A 14,629-nucleotide genomic window follows, 5' to 3' on the forward strand; every position below is an offset into this window, starting at 1 on the left:
CAAGAAAATTTGTTATTTAAGTTTTTCAGTGGAAAACTGATTTCGTGAAACTGTCATTATTCTTTTTTAAGTTTTTTTTATTGTAAGATCTAATTCGGTGGTCAGATTTTGATGAGAACAAATTTATCGAACACGGCATACCATATGTCCTACAACAGTTTTTGAAGATAGGAATTCCTATAAATCTATTTGTTTATTTGAGTCTTCCATATCAAAATCCCAAATCACTTGAGATAAGATTGGCCCACAGTTTTGTTGAAAAGTTAAGCTGCTGTCTCTCAATGCAACGTGGTTTCCCTTTTACAAGGCATTTGAAAAAGCGGTTACCCACCTGGAGGTCCCAGGCGGAAGTTATTTCAAATCAGATCTAAAATGAACGCACACAGTGTATTCTCAGGTCAAATTTGAGAAATCTGAAAATTGGTTCGAAAGCCCAAAAGTCTAGACAATGGTCTAACTTTGGTCAGACCAGAGGTCACATACCACTGGAACGGTCTTACCCGATGCACTTTTTGTCTGGAATCCCAATATGATTCACATAAAACAACTTCTTGACCCTAGAAAGCGTCTTCTTTTTTGAAATTATTATTAGCGAAAAGGCGGGCTTTTTAAAGGGCATTTTTTCTGGGAATGTTAGGCAGACAATTCTTGATGTTTCACAACCTACACACCAGTGGTAGTCTGCAATATCAATGTGATCCACTTTAAACGAGTATTGGCTCAATAAAATTTACCTATTGTAAGAAATATAATGAGCAAAAAGTGGATGTTTCCATGTGGAATATCAACTCTTTTCTAGGACAATTAGGCAGACTATTGTTGGTGCCTTATAAGCTACATACTAATGATAGTCCAGGTTTACCATACGGTTGACCCAAAGCTGATAGATGTTTGGACAAGTATTTGGAATTAATCTAGGCTAGGGTCGCACAAAATCTGGACTAGGGTCTGATTAATTTTGGCCAGATCAGATGTCGTTTCCGTCTGGTATGATCTGATCAGAGATAACTTCAAGCGCACATCAAGCGTACACAAGATTTCGAGCGCATATCATATGATCAGAGGTTACTTTTGTCTGGAGTGTTCTGATCAGAGGTGGCTTAGGTCTGGCATCTCAACCTGGGTACCATCGAACTTTTTCACCTGCTCATCTCTACTCTTTGCCGTTTGTGGTTGGTGTTTTCAGGCTTTGTGTTAAACTGAGTCGAATGTTGGGCAAACAAAAGCTTATTCACTGAACTATCTATTAATTTTTAAAGGAATAATTTAAAATTCTTTTTTAAGATTTATAGAGAAGAAGTGTAATCGCAGAAAGAGAATGTTTCTCGATCGTTTGCGTAAACTTTTGACAATTCATCGTATAACCTCTGAGCCGAAGGAGGCAAACTTCTGTACCCTGTTCGGCTGTTAAGCGAACAAAACAGCTGTTTGTCTTTACTCCTCATCCGCATTTTGAGCATAGAACTGTACATTAGTTGGTAGTAGAATTCTCGCTGAGTTTGACTTCCACCGAACGTCAGGATTCCGTCCTGGACTTCCGCCATTTTGTTGGACGCAATTTGGAAGTCTTCAAGGGAGTAGGCGGTGATGGAATCCATCATGTTGAGGCCGAATGACTCATACTTCTGGACGATATCGTGTTCTTTGAAGTTGCTCATGAAGTTGTTCACAGAGTGTCGAAAGGTATTGTATCCTTAGAGGAACAGAAAAGGCTCTTTTTTATCAGAAAACTTCAATTACTAAATGGGAGAGTGCTTTATTAATGCTTGCAAATGCTTAACATTAATTCATCAATTTGAATCGTTTCAGTCACCTCAATTAAGTTGATTTTTTTTACTAGAAAAGAAAAACCTCACCATTTTATTATGAGTATTCTAGAACTGGTGTTTGTCGTTTTGGAAGTGTTAATGAAACCGAAAAAAAACGTACTATTAAAAAACAAAAATAGTAAGGGAGCAAAGACAGATTGCGACCAACATTGAGAAAATTAGCGTCGTGTTCCTTCCTCTTTTTTAACCCAATTTGAACAATAGAAATATTACGTCATTCTTATGCGTTTTTAAAGTTAAAACGACATAAACACCGCTATGAATTCTGATTGATTACCTCAATTTCTTTTTCCATTTAAGCACATCAAAAAACCAAATGCATCAGACCTTTGTTCCGGGCAATGCTTATGTTTTATTAATGATAGAGTTCGTCAAATTTGATTACTTGTCTTCTCGTCATCCTAAATAAATATGAATATTCCATCAATTTTTTAAGATATACATATATAATAGGGGTAATCGTTTGTAGCTAGGGGAAATGGAGAATTGAAAAAGAGCGTTCATTCCTGAATAATCCTCTGCCCCAATCAGAGCAGCAGCGAAGTGAGTTGCAAAATAAGGACTGCCGTGCTCTGTAATCTTGTCACTCATCTTAACCAGCAGTTTTGTGAAGTCTGCATTGTCCACTTTGTGGTTTGCGAATCTCAGTGACCATAAAAGGGCACACGCGTCACTCATCTGAGAGGCACTGACCACCTGGTCTATCAAGCTAGATTGCAGCACTTCTAATGACTCGTCATACTGCTCGTGTTCTGAAACAGTTTCACTGCGTTTTATCAAATTCACTCATTTTTATAGATGGTCTCCATCGTTCCCTAGTCTTGACCTTGACCTATGAAACGGCAATGCCCGGCCAAAAAAAAGGTATGAATAGACGATGCTGGACCCAACAGAGCTATGAAAAGAATGTTGCTAGACTTTATTAATCAGCTGGACATTTGCTGAAACAAAAAAGTTAGACTGGAGTTTTGCTCGATCAGAACTGCGCACTGGACTTCTCGAACAAAATTATTGATGAGTAAAAATGTCGTTGAGCAAAAATCAAACCATCAGTCAAGAAAATAACTTTTCGCGGGTCTTTTTTCCTCAAAATATTGAATTACAAATATTTCGTCGAGCTAATGCCAAATTAAGGGTCGAGCAAAAGTCTCTTCAAAAGTCTGCATTTTGCCTCATTTTACGCGTAAATTTATTGCTAAATTTTGCTTAAAAGGTTATCAGCATCTATGCTACTTCAGCTTTTGCGATTCTGAAGAACTCAGCCTATCAAAAACCTTTGAGTTTTTTTAAAAAATGATAATTCGTAATTTTGCAAGGTATAAAATGAATAACGCCGCATTATCAGCATGGCTAGTGGGAAGAGGGTCATTACAATTAAGCTACCGAGTTTCATTCAATCCAGAAAAGTAGCGATTTAGTCCAGCTGCAATAAGGCTTCCGAGCTGTTTTAAGATCAACTGCAGTGAGGCACTGCTTTGACAAATCCATTGGCTTGAAAAATTTGTCTTAAGATAACCGACTAACGTCGGAAGAGTTGCTCTCTAACGACATTTCCGATATTCCCTATAATTTGCACCGCTGAAACGACCGCGTGTGTGCAGGTGATTGCTTTTAAAAAATTGCATACAGTATCAATCCAGTTCAAAATGATGTACATTTTGGAATTTGATGTGGCAAAATTTACGGTAAGAATATTTGGAGAAATATATGGAGAAAGAGAAATTTCTGAGCTGCAAAAAGACTTTTCGTAATTTTTCAACAATGGTCTGTTAATTTATTTGCTATTCAGATTGGAAAATTTTTTACTTAGACAAGATCTTAAATTGACATAATCGTTGGTTCCTAAACTCATGGTTAATTTTGATATTGAAATCTGGTGTAAAATATAAGAAACATTAAATCATTAAAAACTATTTTGAAATATTGACTTCAGCTTGCAATATCTTGAATATCTTGCGAGATTTTGTTGATGAATTGTTGATTTTTCAAGATCTTGTAAGATCTTGCTATCTGATGTCATTCATGCAATATTCGTGCAAGATCACGCTAATCTCGCAAGATTTTTGGAAAAATTCACAAAGTAATCTTGCAAGCTTGATGCATAATCTTGCAAATTTTACTTGATCTCTAAAATGCGGATAAAAATAGGCTAAATTATCGTTTGTGTTCTCACCTGCTAGGAGGTATGCGATATGCCAGGTATTGTGGTATCCCATCAAGGAGTCTTCATACCATTCCTTCTCGTCTCTCAGGAGAGCCAGAGCATCTTCTGTCCTTCCATTGTACTCCAAGGAATGACACTCTGTGTGGATGATCCAAGGATGTCTGGGGTCACTCTGGAATGCACTCTCTACCATTTTAGACCCTCGATCAGTTGCAAATGTCTCCATCAGGGCAAAACCGTAGAAACTTTCCAGAAGAGTCCTGGGACAAAATCAAACTAAATGCAATCAAAATATTGAAGACCATATGGTTATGTTTTTTTTTCATGATTTTGTATGTCTGAAAACCAAAAAAGAGAAACAATTGACGAAAACATAGATTTTCCATAATCAAGAGAAGTATCTAAGTATCATTGACATTTGTCTATATACCTGCAGTAACAGTACTAGAAATCAACTTTGTCATTCGAAGTCTTGAAAACATGGAAGTTGTCTTCTGAAAACGTTTTGACCAATGTCAGCATATTACGTAAATTGTGCTCTCAAACACTTTTGCAATATGAGAAGGAATATTTTCAAAAAGTACCTAAAAAGAGGCATATGGAACAGAAATACAAGGTTGGTTTTTTCTCATCAAAAATTTTTGAATAAGTTTACAATAGAGATACGGATTTAAAAAGCGATCAACTAAATAAATATTCTCATATTGAAGAATACTATTTGAAAAAGGAAGTTGTCCAATTTATTTCATTATAAATTCGACAAAGAGGCTTGGTAATTTGCGTTTGTACATGATTTTCCGACCCCGCTCATATGCATTTTTCATTTAATTGTCTACCAAATAAGGAAGAGATAAAAAAATTAGTATATCGTTCAAAAAACAACTAAATGAATAAAAAAAATATACCATGGAGAGCCGATGGGACCTGTCATTGATATGACTGCCAGAAAAGACAGCGATAAAAATCAAAGAATTACAAATTTTAATTACGACCAAACTCGCGGTTCCAAAACTCACTAAAGCAAAATGGCATCAGACAAAACATATAATAAAGAAGACTACTCTGTACTTCATCAGAAAACAACATGGGACTTGTCCTCATTGTGACTCAGTAACAAGTCGAAAAGAAATGAGCAAAATGGCAAATTTTAAAAAAACATAGATTTTTTGAAAAGAAATGAGGTCAAATTGATTAGTAATATTATGTATTAACTGAAATCACTGACAAATTCAATTCTAATTGCGTAGAGAAATACAAACACTTTCCATTTTCCAGGATATGTCATCAGACTACAAAAAAAGACAATTACGAGCAAAAAAAACTAAAAACTTGCACGAATACGATTTCCCAGCCAATTAAACATTAAGATGTTCACCGAGAAAACTGAAGAATTTTAATTGCGGTTTTTAAAATCACCAGAGGTTTACCCATTTTAGTGGTACTGTGATAAGAAAATGAAAATCTAAAAAAATGGGCAAATTTGTTAAAATCACGAATATTTTTTAAAAACTCGTTTTACAAAGAGCAAAAGCCATTTGAGGAAAATAAAACAGTTACAAATACAATTTGTAGCTCAAAAGATATGAGATGTGTCTTGTCTATAGAGATGCTAAGCTATAATTTAACAAAAACAGGATTGGTAGAGCTCGTAAATCCATTGTCTTTTTTTCAAACTAATTTTTTCAAACTCCAAAGCAAAATCAGATTTCGTCTCAAAAAAACAAAACAGTTTTTCTTGCAACTTAATCAAAAACTAATCTGAGAGATAGTCATAAGACTGTAAAATAACAATTAATACAAGAGGAAATAAAAAGTTTTTACAAACAAGTTTTTACGAAACTTCAGTGTTGAAGCCACTAAATATATAAAGTTTTAACCGCTAGAAAATCAAATCTTCAGTTGCGTCTCATTTCAAAATCATAAAGTTCTTTAGTAAAAAAAATTATCTCTGAATGACAACAAAAAACTCACCATATTTGAAAAGTATTCAGAATCCAAACAAGTTTTCTGAAATAAATAGTCTGAGCCATGAAGTCAAAACGTTTTACCAACAGAAAAATAATTAATTGATTCAACAAAATAGAAAAATGAGATATCATAATGTTGAGTGAAAGCAACGAAAACATTAAAAAAAAAATCAAAAACTACGGAGACAAAAAAAGACACAAACCACAACCAGAAGTGGTAATTTGAATAACGCTTTTGCTTTTTTTGAAAAAAATTAATTTGAAATTCAATAAAACAATTAGCTATATACTGATATCAAATATTAAATTCAGTAATATATCTATAGTTGGCCGTTGAGACCTTAAATCATCCAATATTTGTCATATAATAAAAAATTAACAACAAATAAAATGCATAATTAAACATTTTATCAATTTCTTCAAGAGAACGGTGTCCCAGTCTTCAAAACCATAAGATATAAAAATGATACATGTTCAGCTAAAAATTGTGTAAATGTTCGCTTTAGTCAGATTGTAAAACAAAATTTAGAATTTACCAAAGATACAAAAAACAGAAAAATGTTCAATTATGCACAAAATTCAGAAAATTTTGTATAAAAATTTGTAACACAAAAAACATAAAGGCGTTATCTTTTAAAAATCTCCACAATGATTAGTGTGTATGTTATGTGAAAAAATTTTGATCTCTTTTTACTGAGAATAAGTTAAAGTGGACAGAAATAAGGTAAATAAAAATTATTTGAATTTTTTTTAATGCAAATATTTTCGCCAATAGATAACAAAAGTAGGAAACATTAAAAAACAAATGAATGCTTTGATAAGGCTCACTTACACCTCTTGATGAATTTTTGGATCATCTGGGCATTTTATTGGTTGGACTTAGTAATCAGACTATAAAAAGAATAAAAATGAAGGCAAATTACAAGAATTCGGTTAAAATTTACTAAAATTCTTCCTCAAAGCCAAAAAAACCATAAGAATCTCTGAAAATAAACTGTATTTACATTCGGCGTTTTTTGAAGTAAAAGGAAAAAACCATTAATGAAGCTGTGAATGGAAAGTTTTTCTGGTAAGAAACCTTAGAAAACCAAATGCAAAACATGTTGGAAAAAAAGGCAGCACCAAAATAAAAACTACAAAACTTCTGGTTGTAAGAATCCAAGAGGATATCAAACTTATCCCTTATTTTGCCCCGCACCCAAAAGAACCAACTTTGCAATCCAATTGTTTGCAAAATAGAGCAGTTTTGTAGTGAAGTGTTTCAAAAACTAAAAAAAACAACTGTGCACTTTGTATAGCTTTCGATTTAAATTTGTAAAAAAAAACGGCAAATTTTTAGTTCCAGAAGACTTTAATAGGGCGCTGATTTTCAACAATACTCTGTTTTGGAAAATACTGAGATTGTGTTAGCAATCTCTAGGTCTGTACATTTGGCATACCTAAACAAAGTGGACCGAAATTATGTTTTGTGCAGTTTCTGATGGAAAAAAATCTAAATTTTGAAAATGTTATCATATTTTTTTAGACAAAAACCTCAGAAACACTTTTTCATCTGTAACGGTGACAACAACACTCTACCGCTAAAATTTTTAACCTATTATAATTTCTAATAGCAAAATTTAGCCAAACTTTAAACAAAATAAAGAAAATGTGAATGAAAACTGTCTAAAATTCACAAAAATTTAAAACATTGATCACTCCTTGTTGAAAACAAAACTCGAGAAAACTTTTTCCATTCGTTATTCCAGGATGTACGGGCTTTTTAATGATACCACTCTCAACTCTCTGCGATGAATTTATCGATCAGACAAAATTGACTGAACAAAAAACCCACCTGAATATATAGTTCCTCCCTCCCCACTAAAGTTGGGGTCGGAAAAAAAAATGATGCATATTTTGCCTGGAGCCTTAAAGTATGTGTTCATTTGATTTGATGAAGAGAAACGTTATAACTTTTTGCATGCTCAGCTGGAAAAAGAATTTTCAGAAAATTTATTTCTTGAAAAACTCTTCCGCAAGAACCCTGCAAGAAAGGCATCCATCTGAAGATCTTTCCCAGTACAAGCAATCTTCGCAAAATATATTTTGCACTTTTTTAGTGCTTTTTTCAAACATTTGATCCCGTAAAATTGTTAGGTAATGTCAAAAAATTTTTTTTTCAGTGATGCCCATGTTAGCAACAAATGAAGACATATTTGGCGAAAAAAGAACTTATCCTAAGAACTTGTTTTCGATACAGGAAGAGCATTCGAATTTCGTTTCTACAAACTCTAGTCTTTGCGGTTGATCTGTTGAAGACACGTTTTTCTTAAAAGTTTTCTCCGCTTAAATGGTTCGATCGTCTGCATCTTTCCTTTTTTCCTTCATTCGTTGGTTTTTGGGATCCCTTTAGTAATTTTTTAACCATTTTATGTTACCCATTAACCTTACTTCGTTAATTATCTTGCAAAAATCTTGAAGATTTGGATAAATTCTATACAAATATTGCAAAGTGAATCTAATTTTGCAACAGCCAAACATGAATTGGGTAGCGTGTAGCTAGGTTTACCTATTCATGTCTCTGTTATATTAAAATTAGATTCCCATAGCTAACACAAGAATTCCATGATCGGATGAGGCAGATTTCAAATGCAACTCAACTTACTGCTGATTACTGAAACCTGGCAAACTTCTCCTAGTATTTTTTCCGTAAGTGTTTTTTTGTCAATTTTCTGAAACTTAAGTAAATAAACGATCTATCAATTATCTTTTCATTCATTTCACAAGACAAATGGGTACCGAAACGGTAATCAAAAATCTCTTCAAAAACGTTGTACAAGGTAGATGTCGCAGTTTACCTAGTAATGTTGCTCCTTAAAAGTTTACAACCGGGTTGGTCATCATACAAAATTCTTATTAGTCATGCTGAGTCAAATATGATTCTTAGTAATCATGCCAGGTCATAAAGTATTTGTATGAACTCCTGGTTGTCATGCAAGTGTCATATATGATTTCGTGAAGATCATACAAAGACTTTCAAAGCCTGAAAACTGTATAATTTCCATTTTCAATTGAAGTTGACGAAATTTCTTAGAAATCATACAAGGTCATATATGACACATAAAACATTGACTGGTGCCATAAATTCTTTCTCATATAATGTAGTCAGAGGACGTATTAAAATTTTGCATCGCAGTTGTAATTGACTTTTGATTCTTTGTGTGCGCTAAAAGACTAACTCTCCAATTTGAACATATTCACAAAACAAATTTGTCGTAAGATGCAAAAAAATGCTTCGTATAATTGCGCATTTACAAGTTTTAACTAGCTTCAGAAAATATCAAAACTTTAGTTATTTATTTGGTCTTAATGTTTTAGTGCCCGACTTTTCAAAAGATTTGATACGTTAGGGTTTTTTTGGTGGATCTCAAACTGATGCCGGGGAATCACATAGGTTATGCCTTTTTAAATAAAATTAAAAAAACAAAAGTAAAAAAAGGTTAATGAAAATTAGATTTATGATTCTTGGTAATCATACTAGGTTTATATATGATATCTTGTTAATCATAAAAGGATCATGTATGATTTCTTAGTAATCATACAAGGATATTACTAGGAATTACGTTATGATTTGTATGACATCATATATGATCCTTGTATGACTACTAAGAAGAGGCGACCCGGGCTTTTGTTAACAAGTGTATATGAATGAGTACGATGTGTAGAAAGATTATCGTGTAATATTATCATCCAATGCTTATCACGGTCCACCAGGAATTTAATGGAAGACGGCAATAATTCAAGCAGCTTTTTCTAACAAAAAATCAAAAAGTTTTCCTGCTCTTTGTATTTTTTTATTTTTAAAGTTGCCAGAGTTTCTTTTATATGGCTATACTACTTCTCTAACTCTAAAAAATTTTTGCCAAACAAACGGCTGTGAGCTTATCCTAAGTTAAAAAAAATTTTACTGCACAGATGACAAAGCCTAGACATTAGAAATTTTCCCCCGAAAAATAATTGGTTGCAATAAATTTGTACCTGTAAGGATGAGAAACTGGATGAAAAGGCAGCACATGTCCAATGAGATCGCGCATCATGAATTTGTCCACAGAGTAAAAAGCCCAGAACATTCCGAAGAAAACAGCCAATAGATCAAAAGGGTATTCAGTCAGCAAATTCATCAAAATACGACATCCTTGTCTGACTGAGATGGTTTTGTGAGTGTAGACAGCGTCATACCATCTGCTCTCCCAATCTAGTTACAGAAATCTGTTTGAAATCTATCTTAATTTATTGCATTACTTATCCAATAGCAAGCTTGGGTCGCGCTTCAAGTTGAAAGAAATTAACCAAAAAATAATTGGAAAAATTTAACCCTAATGTACCAACAAAAATGAGCTAAAAAGATACCAGGACAAGTCCTGAAGTATACATTTCAATATGAACTTTCAATTGCGTTCATTTCGGTCTGGACATATCGACTTTCGGTCTGGGACCTCAGCCTGGGTAAAATAAAGTAGACCTAAAATGACTAGGATTGGATTTTAAAAACCATTTAGAAATAAGACGATAAAAGCCTCGAGAAACAAATGTCAAACCATGAACAAAAAATCACAATCGATGAAGCAAACTTTCGTTTTTTTCCGTTCCACTACCTCTTTCGGTGTGACCAAAATCACTATTCCAATTTTATTGCAAAAATTATGAAAATGTGTGAACAAATATTTTTAAAAAATATCAAATACAGTTCAAAATTCTACTGATTGTAAAAAGGGGATTAGATTCCTGTAAGCTTTTCTCCGTATTTGTCAGCTAATTCATGCAATCTATCGACACTCGTCCCCACCAAGTTCTCGGCCAGCATTGCCGCTGTTTGGAGAACCTCTCCCACGAAGCAATCGGGATCCGCCTCATTTATGGATTTGAATACTTCTCCCACGTCTTTTTTGAAGTTGAGAACCGAATAAACTAGAACGTTGCAAAAGGAATAGAAATAATACATCTTTTCAATTTTTAGAGATATATTTCAAATAGATTTTCTTTCAAGCAGAAGTTTATCGAGGAAGTGTTGTGCTGATTATGGGTGAGCCGCACTGAACTATTTTGAAAGTCATTCAAGCTTTGATTTTCAAATTGATCGTGAAATTATAAACTGTGGAACCTCAAAATTAATTGTGCTCTTCCAAAAAATTAGTAAGATAAAGGATTCCTAAGATGGTAAACCTAAGCTTGGAAAATTTTGCCATTACACCGTCAATATCCGGCATTTTGTCACTGGTATTTTCAAATGACTGTAAACCGTTTCGACAATTGCGCAATTTGGAGCATATTTAAGTCGCACGGCAAACAATTAAGTCGTTGATTAAAATGTCATGTAATTACAAAAAATATTTCCGGTAATAAAATTTTATTGCTAATTAATAATTAGCCTTAAAATCTTACTATCCGAATTTTATTTGTAATTACATGACAGCTTAATCGACGACTTAATTGCTCTTGTGTACGATGAGGTGGGTAATTGCGAAACTGCATAATGTCTTTTTAATCCACAATTGGAATCAAGAGAGGCATTTCTGAAAATAGTCAGCATTAAATTTTTCTTCCGTTTAATTCTAATTGAAACTCGCTTATTTATGTGGAAACGAATTATTCATAGACCGGAAAAAAGTGACAAAAACGAACGAGTTTACACGAGAAGTCTGACGCTGGCCACGTAATGGTTTTTCTCAATTGATGATTGTCTTCATTTTTTGTTTTTCAAGAAGTGATAATCAGAAAATTATGCATTCTTAATTTATTCTTCGCCGATTTTTTATAATACTTTTCTGTTTTTTAGTTATTCAAAATTAACGCTCCAATAATCATAAGCATTTTAGGAATTGGAAAATTTTATTGAATAAAACTATAACTGAAAAAGGTTACTTTAAAAATTTTACCCGGACTTGCGTCTCAGGGCTTTTCAGAGCTGAACCACTATATCTCAGGTGTAAAAACCAAATTCAGTTTTGAACTGTTTCATCTCCAGAACAATTTAATTATCTTCTAAACGTACAGTTTGATAATTTTATTTATGTATGATTTTTCTTCATTATGATTATATTGAGGTCATAGAGAACGCTTACGCTAAATTTTTACTGTATAGCCTGAAAATTATTCATTCTTCAAAGTTAAGTCTGCGCAGAGCAATATCATAAATTAGCTACTGGTAATCACTGTAGTAGTATACACACTTAAATACATATTTAAACATAAGCTGGTTTTACAAGGATTTTTGCGCAAGTTGGAATTGCATATAAAACGAACTTTATTGATGGGAGGTACTTCATGAAAAAAAGTATGTTCAGCTTAACTCCCATCAACAAAGTTTTCATTTTATGCTATTCGAACTTCCTTGGGGGTCCTTGTAAAATTGGTGTAAATATTAATAGTGTGTATACTACTATAGTAATTACCAGTTATAAGCTACAAAATTATTATATTTATCTGCTCATACTCAATTTTGAGGATTGACTTATTTTCAGACTATAAAGGATGAATTTAGCCCAAGCCTTCTCTTTGACCTCAATACAATCAGAATGAAGAAAAATTGAACATGAAGAAAATTATCAAACTGCACAATAAGAACATAAATAATTTATTCTGGAATAATAAGTATTCTTAAATTATTTCTGAATTAAGTCTTTATTTCTGAGAAATACTGGATCAACGCTGAAATGCCTCGAAACGCAAGTCCAGTTGATAGAACTTTCGGAATTTTTAATGGAACTTTGTTCAGTTATTGTTTAATTCAATAAAAAGTTTCTAATCCTAAAATGCTAATTATGATTGGAGGGTTAATTTTAAAGTACTGTATAACAGAAAAAAATGTATGAAAAAACGGCGAAGAATAAATTAAGGATGCATGCGTAGTGTTGTAATTTTCACTTCTTGAAAAATAAAAAAAATGAAGACTGTCATCGATTGAGAAAAACCCATACGTGGCCATCGCCAGATTTCCCCAGTAAAGTGATTCCATTTTGTCAGTTTTTTTCCGCGCTATGAATTTCCACATAAACGAGCGAGTATCAATTAGACTTAAATGGAAGTAAGATTTAATGCTGTTTATTTTCAGAAATGCCTCTCTTGATACCAATTGCGGATTAACAAGACAAAAAGCAGTTTCGCAAATACCCACATCATTGTACACAAAACAATCAAGTCGTTAATTAAGTTGTCATTTAATTACAAATAAAGTTCTGGTAATAAAATTGTAGAGCTAACTACTAATTAGCATTAAAATTTTATTACCGGAAATATTTTTTGTAATTACATGGTATTTTAATTGACCACTTAATTGTTTGCCGTTCGACTTAAATATAATCCAATTTGTGCAATTGTCGAAACGGGTTACAGTCATTTGAAAACACCAGTTACAAAATTCTGGACCTTGGCCGGGTAATGACAAATTTTTCCAAGCTTAACCATCTTAGGAATCTTTTATCCTACTTTTTTTTCGAAGACCACAATTAATTTTGAGGTTGCAAAGTATATAATTTCGCAATAAATTTGAAAACCAAAGCTTGAATGACTTTCAAAATGTTACAGTGCGGCTCGCCCATAATCAGCACAACATTTTTCGAACTGGAAACCAAATGTTTAATGTTTACAGAACAATCGATTGTTTAGGAAAATAACTTGCATGTTTTTTATCAGAAATATTCCATCAGAATTGTGTCGGTTTTTTAACCTTTCAAAAAGAACTATTTTTTAATTGTCTTGATTTTTGTAAAATGCACTGTACCTCATTCTGATAAGGATTTAATAAATTATGTTGTATCAATTACAGTAACTTGCTAAATGATTGTCGAGGATCTATTTTTTGCCTGCACGAACAAAATTTTATGGAGATATTATAGCAAAAAAATGGACAGAATGAACTGACAAAAAATTTTCAAACTTTTATAAATTTGACTTTCTACTAGAAATCTCCAAATGTGACGCAACAAAAACTTGATTTCCAAAAAAGGAAAGACTTGGATAAGACTTATCTAAATTCGGCAAATCGTGAACTTGAAACAAGTGAGCAGTGCCGCGTCCATTTGTTAAATCAGGGCGTGAATTGTTCTGGAGGAGTATTGATCAAAACTTTAATCTCCCCTGTAATTTTCCCGCCATTTACGGGAACAAAAAAAGAGTCGTGTTTTCTCTAAGATAACTGTTCATTTTCCAAGATATCTGTTAGTATATTAGTTGAAAAGATGCCTAGTTGATCGAGGAGCTTGGGAATTTGTGCACTCGGACTGGACACTTCATATGGAAAGTGAAATACTGCCGGGGCTGAAAAGTCAATTGAAGACACTGACATAATTTATATATACTCCACCAATGTATTATTCTCTCAAATGCAATAATTGCAATAAACAATCGACAGTATAAGATGAAATGAAACGCTTCAAATGACACGCTAAACCATATCAATTGGGTAATCTGATTTGCAATTGGTCGTTTCAAGCTGCAGGCAAACTAACAATTAATCGAGTCATTAGAATAACTCGAGTTATTTCAAATTTAATCACCAAAAGTTTATTCAAAACATTTCGTAAAGTTCAACAGCATAGTTTCATATCAATAATTTAGCAACAAAATTGTTTTCAGAGTTATTTGCATCGAAAACAACATTGTGACTACTTCAAAATATTTCGAACAAATAA

At 33.0% G+C, this 14,629-nt stretch overlaps 1 protein-coding gene across 1 annotated transcript; it reads right to left on the minus strand.

Annotated features, from left to right (window-relative positions):
• Nucleotides 1–1,227: 1,227 nt before the first annotated feature.
• LOC142344161 (tetratricopeptide repeat protein 38-like) lies at nt 1,228–14,629 on the minus strand. The gene is made up of 6 exons (XM_075395686.1): nt 14,181–14,629; nt 10,725–10,907; nt 9,978–10,194; nt 4,003–4,253; nt 2,334–2,581; nt 1,228–1,691 (listed from the first exon to the last, which is right to left on the minus strand). The coding sequence occupies exons 1-6, from the start codon at nt 14,281–14,283 to the stop codon at nt 1,287–1,289; spliced, it is 1,407 nt and encodes a 468-aa protein (XP_075251801.1). The 5' UTR covers nt 14,284–14,629; the 3' UTR covers nt 1,228–1,286.

This window comes from Convolutriloba macropyga, chromosome 8, assembly GCF_964194025.1.
Source record: "Convolutriloba macropyga chromosome 8, txConMacr16.3, whole genome shotgun sequence".
Classification (NCBI taxonomy): Eukaryota; Metazoa; Xenacoelomorpha; order Acoela; family Convolutidae; genus Convolutriloba; species Convolutriloba macropyga.

Coding starts and splice junctions, on each gene's coding strand:
- LOC142344161 (XM_075395686.1), bottom strand. CDS start 14,283: ATGTCAGTGTCTTCAATTGACTTTTCAGCCCCGGCAGTATTTCACTTT. Junction 10,908..14,180: donor CAAGCTCCTCGATCAACTAG/GCATCTTTTCAA, acceptor GCAACGTTCTAG/TTTATTCGGTTCTCAACTTC. Junction 2,582..4,002: donor TATCGCATACCTCCTAGCAG/GTGAGAACACAA, acceptor AAACTGTTTCAG/AACACGAGCAGTATGACGAG.